The sequence below is a fragment of the Atta colombica genome, unplaced genomic scaffold, assembly GCF_001594045.1.
Source record: "Atta colombica isolate Treedump-2 unplaced genomic scaffold, Acol1.0 scaffold111, whole genome shotgun sequence".
NCBI classification, from domain to species: Eukaryota; Metazoa; Arthropoda; class Insecta; order Hymenoptera; family Formicidae; genus Atta; species Atta colombica.
In genome coordinates this window covers 38,316-48,786 of record NW_017259197.1, presented here as the reverse complement: position 1 = coordinate 48,786, position 10,471 = coordinate 38,316, and the positions used below count along the sequence as shown (strand labels likewise).

Sequence of the window (10,471 nt, the reverse complement as noted above, 5' to 3'; positions counted from 1 at the left end):
ATTATAATTTCAGTCTAATTTACTCTTAAATAGTGAAATTATTTTATTAAACATAATTAAAGATATATTATGTTTTTTACTTAGATATTTCAAGCTTGTGTATGTCATTAGAACATAAATGAATAAGGCAGTAGAGTATATTTATTAACACAGTGAAATAATTGATTCATAAATTCAATTTTAATTGTAAAATGATTAACAATAAGGATTGTTACAAATGATTAAATTATTGTTTATAAATATAAAGATATATTTTATATTGTTAAAAAAAATAGAACAAAATTTTTTTGTAAATATTGTAAAGCAATTAATTTCTAAATACTCAACTTTGATTACAAAATTTACAATTAAACAGCACCTTCGCAACAATGATGATTATTATTTGATTCAATATAATTTGTTGTTTTATATTGTTAAAATATCTTTTACATATATACCAAACTTGTATAAGTCATTAAAACATAAATAAATAAAGATATAACATTATAAAATAGTGGAGTATTCAAGAATACTCTATTGTAGTTAGAGAGTAAGACTTATTAGGTGTGGGAAAAAGTTCGTTTTTTTAATGCCATCTAATAGGAAAAACGCCATGAACTTTTTCTCACACCTAATATAATTAGTGCAATTATTGCAAATGATAAATTATTTGATTAAGCATAAAAATATAATTTATATTATTAAGAAAATATCTTTTATTTGAGTATTCCAAGTTTATATAAGCAATTAGTACATGAATAAGAACATATCAATGGAGTACTGTAAAATAATAAAGGTTATAAAATATAGTCGATTTTATAATGATTTATGAATTTTTCAATTTTTGCAAGATTTGCAGTTAAATAGTATTATTGTAAATAATGAGATTTTTTCATTAAAGATAAATTTTTTTTAAAAATATTAAGAAAATATTTTGTCTACTAATTATATTTTTTGTATTGTATTCAGGCATTCCACTGTAATTGTATATTTATGAGGAACATGGATGATAATATGGTAATTTTATGGGATGTTATCTATATAGTACAAGAATGAGAATATGAAGAGTAGTAGCCAGAAGGAAGAATCCATTGATAAAAAGAAATATGTGTTCTTCTCAGATCCAGATGTTATTGCCAAACGCGCTGAGACCTCTGCTGCTGTGAGTGATTTTTACTTGTTATCTTTTTGCTTGTAAATATATAAAATTCCATATGGCATTTTCATTGTAGGCAGCACAGATTACCCGAGAACTCGAGGCGCAACAGAAGACTTTCGAAAAGCAATCAGCTGATTTGCAATTGCCTGCAATTGGCATAAAGAGCTTAAAAAATTTGATATCCTATTATCCTGTACAGCCATATCCTTTTACATTTATTAGTGCAGTAAAACAGAAACTCGCTTTAGAAGAGCATTCTGATATCTGCGGTAAAGTACGTGAGTCAAATTCTCAAGCAAAAAACAGTTTGACTTCTTCGATACTGAAAGCAACTAGTACACAAAATTTGACTGCACAAAATCAAATTATACAAAAAATGGACTTCATTAAACCACTGAAAGTACCCGATCTAAAAATTTCTCCAAAAGCGCTGGATTTCTCCAGCAGAGAGAATTCTGTTTCAAAGGAGCTGTCTTCAGCAAAGTCTGAAATAGCTACAAAAGAATTTGCACATGATAGATCTGACAAAAGCCTAAGAACTGGTGAAAGAGTACAGAGAAAATTAGATTTCTCCTCAGATGGATCGTCATTTATTAATTGCGAAAGCATAGAACCATTGAAAGCACCAAATGTCTCTATAACGTCTAATTTAAGTAAGAAGAAGGATCATGTTAGAGACAATTCCAGAGAGAAGGAAAACAGATCCAAGAGGATGAAAAAGGATGACTCTTCGTGTGCAAAGAGGGATGAATCCATGCAAGACCAAGTAAAACGTAGTCGAAGTCCAAGACACATCTCTAGAAAAGATACCAGTGATATAAGCAATTTAAAATTACCAAAAAATGATAGACCATTCCATGTTACAAAAGTTAATGACATTTTGTCAGTAAAATCAAAAGATAAAAGTTTCGTATCGTCTAGTGTTAAAAAGGATAATGAGAAAAGACAGAGGTCCTTTAATGCACAGTCTGTAGAATTAACAAAAGACAATCTTCCGGAATCTAAAATTCGAATATCTAGTAATGAATCACCAATTATTCCACCTTGGAAAGCGCTAGATAAAGTTACATTGAGAGATAATATGGGCGTTTTATCTAGCACTGAAAATAAATCTAAAGACATAAGTCACTATTTTTTAAAGCAAAAATCTGAAATAGAAGATCTGAAACATAAATCTGATTCAGATAGACTATTGAAACAAGACAAATTAAATACTATCTATAAGGAGCAAACGAAAAGAATATCTGATAAAAATAAAATATTAACTAATAAAGGCGAAGATAAACTACACAGTGTCAATTCAGAGCAATCAGAAGATATTGAATTTATGTCTGAAACAAATAGTTCCAGAAGTCGAATAAGTGCATATCCTACAAGTTCTACACAGTCATCAAAAAGTAAAGATATCGAAGCAGCTATAGAAAATAAACAGAATATTAATTCTGCTAGATCAACTAAAACTTCAGAGAATTTTAAATATACAGAACATTCCGTGACACAATCTGCAAGCACAAGCGTTAAAAAAGATGAGGAATCGTGTTCCCAAAACATTATTACAACTAAAAAAACCATTACTAACGATGATTCAAACGATGTGGATGATACTACACTGCCAGAGGCATTGTTTGATTCTAGAAGAATCTCTCTCAGAGCCGGTTATTCTCAACCAGAATTTCATAATTTAATGACACCAGAAAAAATGAATCTTATACTCAGATCTAAACGAAGGAGATATTTGACGCAGAGCAGTGATTCGGAAGTAGATGCAAGATGCTCAAAATACAAGCCAGCAATAAAATCTGAGGAGGAACAAGATGAAGTACAATTGGTAAGTAATAAATACATTGTCGTTTGTTCATTTACAATAGTACGATTTTAGTAAAATAAAAATACATTGGAATTTCAGCTACATCCAACAGCTTTGCATATGCAGTTTCAGGCAGAACTACATCTTTACGATTCTTACAATGAGTCCCTCCGACAAGTAATGGATGTTGAAAAATGTTTGTACAATTCTAAATGTGAGATGCAAGAACAAAAGAATTCACAGAAAGCCGATGAAAAAGATGAAGAAAAAATCGTACAAATTGTAGAGGATTGTGCAGCTGCAGTAATTAATAATGATGCTGTTGAAAAAAGTAAGAAATCCATTGTTAGTGGAATTATGTATAAATATATTATATTAAACACATTCGAAATTTTTCTTACAGCAACATGGAATTCAATTGATTATGTAAAAAAAGACATCGCCGAATCTCGAAAATCAAGCGATGAAACGCATTTCAATAGAGAGCATTATATCCCAAACCAAGGCAATGTTGATGAATCTGGTTATGGATTTAATTATGGAAAGTTTAATAAAACAGTGGGGGTTAAAGTGGCGGAGGTACAAACGCAAACGGTAAACGATATAGCGACCCAAACGGATATATCCGCGGACGAACGGAACGCGCAAAATAGATTGATAGAGATCCGTGACAGAGAAAACGTGTACGAACCATTTTTGAGAGAAAACAAAGTTCCCCAACTGTTCTTGGATTCGGCTGAACAATTCGAAGATTTAGATCAAATAGAGCAGGCATCGGTACCCAGCAGAATAAGAACCATGTCGGAGATTAGTTTGCATGAAACTACCTCGTCTATTAAAACAGAAACCGGAACTGAAATTAGTATCTCAACTCGAGGTGTAACGTGTTCGTTTAATCAATATATAGGTTCAGAGGTAATTCATTATAAATATATGCACCTATGCTTGTATTTGTAATTGTGTATATTAATTGGATATTTTTTTATACTTTCTTTTACAGATAGCACGACTCTTAAGAGACGAGAATCAACGAAGTTATCAAATCGAAGAGTTATTCAAATTTCGTGAAAAAACATTAAATGACAAAACTAAAAAATTGGTGGAATTGGAAGAGCAAAAACGCGTAATGAAAGATACTGGACAAGACGCCCGTTCCTTGAGAAAAAAACAAAGAGCTCTTCTTCTAAAACTACAACAAGAAAAAGATGAAATTCAAAGGTAAGCGACATTTATGTGACTATATATTATATTTTTTATTTATTATGTTAAATTTTTCTGTTTATTGACAGATTAAAATTATTATACGAAATTACAAGTCAAGAACGGAAACGTATGTTGCAAAAACAGAGGGACATGTTCAATTTGCAAATGTCAACGAAGAATATCTTAACGAAATTAAAGAGGACCGCAGACAGTCAATCGCCGAGAAGATTATCAGGTCCTATGAAGGGTTACGATATACGCAGTAATAGCTCTATGAGCTCTTTGATTGATTCGGATAAATCTCAGCATGGTCAGATGGACACACGCCTTCATGCATCTGAGAGCGACACATCTAAATTTGATTGGTTGAAGTCCAACGTATTTATAAATTTAGGCGAAGAAAGCAATACATCCGCGGCAAAACCCGATGACTTAGTAGCTGAGAATAAAGAGCAAGAGAAAAGCCCCATACAGTTACAAAAGAAAAGCGATTTATTGAAATATGAATTGAGGTCTCGAAAATACGAAGAAAAAATGCCCAGAGCAGATGTTTTACTGCAGAAGCAAAATCAGAGGTTGGACATGGAGTCGAAAATAAAGCAAGGCCATCCTATGATGATAAATATTCGGCTCTTGGAAAATCAAGATCAGATCAGATTATCGCAATCATCGAGACCAGAAGTAGATGCATCAGTACCTGAAAATGTAAAATCCGAATCTGATACGTTAGTAGAAGAGTTGTCTAAGAGATCATCATTAGCAGAAGTGATGTCTAAACATTCAAAACTATCGCAATTATCAGAGCCTTCCATACAAACTATGACAGTTGCAAAGGAGAAAGAATTAACTTCTAATGCTGTAACCACCAATAGTGAATCTATAGAAGAAGAGATCAACACAATAGCCCAAGACACAGTTTCAAAAACGACGCAGTCACAAATCTCCGAAATATCACAGACAAGTACTAGTAAGAATTCTAAGAAGATTGACAAATTTGTCACGAGCGATAGAGACATTTCTAAAAAGTCGCAATATAATACCGAGCTAAAAACAAGTTCCAAACGTAAAAATTCTAAGTATCAGAAAACGAAATCATCTTCCAGTATATCAACGGAAAATATATTAGGATCCAAATCAAGCTCTCATATATTTGAGGAATTTGTCAAGCATCATGATAAAGGAACGAAAGTGAAGAATGAATTACTGCTTCAGTTAATTAACAACAAAGAAAGTTCAATCTTGGGCGAATTAGATGTTAATGAAAGCCAAACTTCGCTTCAGGCATTCGTTAAGAAACATTCGCATTCGAAAGCTGTCAAAGATAAAAGTTCGAAATTATCGAGCGAAATAACAAATGAGAATAAGGAAAACGGATCCACTCAAACTTCGAACAAAAAACTTGAGAATGATGACAGTCTTCCCAGAATCGAGCGAGATACTCAAAATGCATCAATATCTCATATTAGTACTTTTGCCGTTTCCCATCATAGTTCCGAGGAAAGTGAGAAAAATCTCTCGAAATCCATAGTTGTTAGGTCTCAAGACAGAGAATTTGAACGGTAAGTGCACGTGTATATATTCATTTATCACATTTTTTTCTTTTCTACTTTAATATTGTTCGAAAACTGTTATTTGACACGATACACGTGTGTTCCGTTAATAAAATGTTGAATCACTAAAGTCGTGCGCTGGAAAGTCTAATAATAAACTGTGCACATCTCCACGCCACATCGAGTAAAGCATTGTAAAAATAGATTCTCTGCAAAGGCAATCCGTATAGTATGCACATGCATATTCTTGAAACTGTACATTTTCTTCTATTCTCTTTAGAATTTTGAACGCACGCGAAACCGCACTTGCATCACGTAAGAACTGCGTCAAAGAGTGGATGGCGTGGCATGCAAAATTACGAGCAGAAGAGGACCGTGTTACTCGTATGGAGCAGGCAGCATTTAATCTCGTTGCAACAGCATCTAATTTGGGTCAGCAAGGAGGTAATATAAATACACTTATATAAAAGACCAATTAACTTGCATCATAATGTATGATAGTTCTTTTCAATAAATTTTATATTAAATTGTAACTATGAATTCAAAACAAATGAGTTTCAAGTTTCTTTGCGGATATTATAATAATCATGACAAATCGTTATTTTATTAAATATTAATTAAATGTAGCTTTTTGCATAATTTCAAACTCTGATCACGATCAGAGAGACGTCTGTATTCTTTCATAGATACCACTCTGTCGTCTGATACGAGCGATGTCGAAGGAAGGATAGGAGTTCTTACTGAGAAATTAGCGGAACGACGTCTTGAAATGACGCGTCTAAAAAGAGAAGCAAAAAAGCAAGCGAAGAAACAGCTACGTGCTTTGGAAGCAAATCTATTAAATCAAATCAAAGTAAGTATGTGTGTGTGTGTGTGTTTTGTGTGTGTGTGTGTGTGTGTGTGTGTGTGTGTGTGTGTGTGTGTGTGTGTGTGTGTGTGTATAATTATTTGATTATTATTATAACTTGAAACTTCTGTTTATGTTATGACAGAAATATGACACGACCATCCATGAGATGCGTAAAAAGTTGGAATCGAAAAAAGATATCAAAGAAATTGACAAATTAGCTATAGAACCAAAATCATTAGCTGACTTTAAAGTACCTGAAATACCGCTTAAAAGGATACAAGACATCTACAAAAGTAGCGATTTATTAAGATCCAGATCTGAATCTGATCTCCTGTTAACGAGAAATCGACAGGACTTATCGAGAATCGTAACAATAACATATGATGATAAGCACGAAAGGGATAATTTGCAAAAACCTACAAAATTCGCGGATATTAAGAACGCTTTAGAATTAAAAGATACTATAGATTCTCACAATAACGTTCGAACTATTTTGGACGATTATACATCGACAGAAGTATACGAAAAAATTCAAACAATACCTTCAGCGTCATCGACTTCGAATGATGCACGTTCTGAAAAATATGCTTTTTCTAAAAGGCAAACTAGAGAATCCACTTCTGTTGATATGAAACAAACTAGTGTATTGCACGATACAGAAGAGGTTGAAACGAATGCTAGTACGGTGCAAACAACATCGCAGGAAGATCACAGTACTATTAACACTGAATCGGCAGATGATAGATTAATTATTGATATCAATCAATCTCAACCAAAGACTTCCACAATACTATCCGACTTCCGAGATTCCGAGATTCCGGAAATAACAAACATTGAATATTCTAAATCTATTCCGAGCAAATCTGAGCGTTCTACTGAAAATGTTGCGCGTATTACTGATTCCAGCATACTTACTTATTCGAGAAAGTTAGATTTTCTGCAATTAAATAATAAAAATTTAAGCGAAGATATAAGTTCTATCGAAAAGGATATAAAGGCGCTTTCAGAAATAATGTCGCGTTTAAGTAACGAATCGAATGAGAAGTCCAAAACAAATAACGATGAAAAGAATACATCGCAAGATATATCAGAGATAATATCTAAATCAGTTTTTAGTGAAGCAATTGATACTGAAAATGAGGAACAGCAAGCACTGTCACCCGAGAAGGAAATCGATACGGAATCTCTGTCCATATCGTTAAATAATAGAAAATCAATATCTTCCAATGATTTGAGCCATGATAAATACATATTGGACAAAATAAATAATGAAATATCGGCAATGATCCCGAAAGAAGCACCTACCATTTCCAATTCATCTCATGAAATCGATTACGAAGCCAAAAGCCGAGAAATTATGAATGAAATAGAGAAATCTGTACTGTCACAACATCTTAAAATTGCAAGTGAAGACAATTCAATATTAGAAAAAAGCAGAAACGAAGAATTGCTAAATGATTTGGCCTCCGAACTCGATATAAAATCGATTTCTGAAATCCTTTCCAAAGTATCAGAAAGTAGAAAAAGTCTTGATTTTGTGAAGAATACAGCAACTCAAATTATTGATGATTCGAAAAAAAATATAAATAAACAAAATGAGTTGAATGAAGCAATAATTGAAAAAGGCTTTGTAAAATCTCAAGCGGAAGAAATACATTCTCTGAAACTTTCCGAACATTTTAATACTGCATCAGTGCAATCTCCCATCATCGCTGGTCACCGTTCAAAGGAAAGTATATCGCAAGGTTCCTGGAGCACACCTAGTTTAATTTCAAGTCAAAGCTCGCATGTTCTTGCCGGTAAGGATTTGAAATCATCAAGGAATATTATTCCCGAGGCAGAAGTCAAAATTGATGTCGTGGATGTGAGGATATTAGAGAACCTTGGTGAAAATATTCAAATAGAAGTGCTCGATAGTATCACAAATTCAATAGCACTTACATCTAACATTGATGAAAATCGATCACGTATGGTCAGTGCGGATATTTCTAAGGATAAAAATGATTGGACGACGTCCGATTCGTTCGAAGTGCCGCAAGATGATATTAGCACTAAAAAACGTGAAAAATTCGAGAATTCAAAAGGCTTGGATGATACTTTGAATAATTCCTTGGAAAAAACTGTATCATGTGTTGATGATATAACAAATCAAGAAGCAGAAAGCATTTTAATAAGCGACGTGTCAGATTTTCTTCCAAAGGGAGAATCTACAAATGTCGCAGTACAGGACGTTACGTTTAACGATGCATTAGCACAAACTTATGCAAGAAATAACGATGAACTTGACGATATACTGGACATAATCGCTAGAGAAAATGATAAAGAAAAAAGTATTTCTAAAGAAGAGTTCGATAACGAAATCTCTGATTCTATGGCTGAATTATTAGACAGAGTTAAGGATATTGTAGAAAATGATAGGAATGTGGATAGTCGTTTTAAAGGATTCTTATATGATATTGATCTGAATGTAGATAATCAAACTAAGGCAGTTTCAGATATTTCATTGTTAAATAATAAAATGCAAAAAGAAACAATTGTAGAAGATGTAAGCGAAAGTAATGTAATCTCAGAGAATATCTGTAAAAATAACAAAGATAGTAATCATGAGGAAATAATAGATACTTCGTTACGGAAAATCGACGAGCCTGATGATAAATCTGCCGTAAATGTAAATTTATGTGTGGAAATTGATAATGAAGAAAGTCTATGCGAAGCAGTATTGGAAGTACAAGAAATTATAATCACGGAATTGGATTCAGGTAGCGCCGAGAATAACGCATTATCTGAAATTGATGCCAAAGTCGAATTGGCAGAAGAAGAGGAATCCATCACGTACGAGGACAAGAATGAACATACTGTGGAAGAAAACAAAGACATACCTGTAGAGATAAAAGAATGTTTAGAATCAATCTCGGAACAAGATAGCTCGGATGGCGAACAGTTAGACAATTTAGTGGAAGTTGTTGTGAGTGGATTGGATGTTGTGGAAAAAACTGTTATATCACGCGATTCTCATAAGATAATAGACGATGCTGTGTCTACGACTGAACAAACTAAAGAAGAGATTACGAATGATACAGTCGAGAAGAATAACGAGGCCGTGATATCAGACGCACCAGTAATTGAAAATATCAACAAAACATTCGACATATTGAAAGATCCAGAATACGAAGACATCTCCGAGGAAAGTCTCGAGGTGTCTGAAATTCTAGATAAAGATAACCTTTCAAAGGTAGGCATCACGAAAAAATCTACTAATTTGCCGGAGAGATATCAAACTATCCATAAATCAGAGGACGTATTGAGAATACTAGACGAAATCTCGCAGAAATCATCGTTCGATTCTGTAAGCAATTCGCATAACAACGAGAAGAATGCCCAAAACGCGCCAAGTGCCATGGAAGAGATTAGCGAAGTCCTGGGCACAGAGATTTCTGCGGGGGATGATAGCTCATTTCCCGAGATGAATAAAACAACGGGGAAGCTCAAGGAAGAATCTTCCAAAGTGGACGCAACAAAGGATCGATTTTTAGAAAGAGCAAAATTGCAGGACGAGCAATCGGTAGAAGCTAGTGACTCGGACGGCTTATCTGAGAAGAGAAAAATGATTCCTTTGAAATTGGACGAGGACGACAAGTCTCAGATTATATATGAACTACGCGAGAGAGTCTCGCAACTACAGGAACAAAATGGCTCGTCCGAATCCAGCGAAGCCGGTGATACTCCAAGGGGAGTATCCGAGATCGAGATGGACTCGCCGAGAGATTTCAATGACTCACGGTTGGATATTGATATTCTGGATGATGATCTATTAAGCAGCACTAAAGCGACGAATCAGAACATCGATATGGAAACTAATTTCCATTCTGCGTCCATCGTTACCACGTCTGAGAAAGATATCGAAGCTATGATCTACGAATTAA

The 10,471-nt window shown here is 33.8% G+C and overlaps 1 protein-coding gene across 1 annotated transcript in view; it reads left to right on the top strand.

The window, feature by feature from the left end:
* The first annotated feature begins 1,009 nt into the window (after window positions 1–1,009).
* Window positions 1,010–10,471, top strand: part of LOC108693953 (centrosome-associated protein 350-like) — a 12,184-nt gene continuing 2,722 nt past the window's right edge. The window contains 9 exon segments of the mRNA XM_018203189.1: window positions 1,010–1,141; window positions 1,212–2,966; window positions 3,045–3,276; window positions 3,349–3,860; window positions 3,946–4,163; window positions 4,235–5,707; window positions 5,979–6,142; window positions 6,385–6,551; window positions 6,691–10,471. The exon segment at window positions 6,691–10,471 is cut by the window's right edge and continues 1 nt beyond it. Of these exon segments, the coding sequence (XP_018058678.1) occupies window positions 1,010–1,141; window positions 1,212–2,966; window positions 3,045–3,276; window positions 3,349–3,860; window positions 3,946–4,163; window positions 4,235–5,707; window positions 5,979–6,142; window positions 6,385–6,551; window positions 6,691–10,471 (8,434 nt within the window).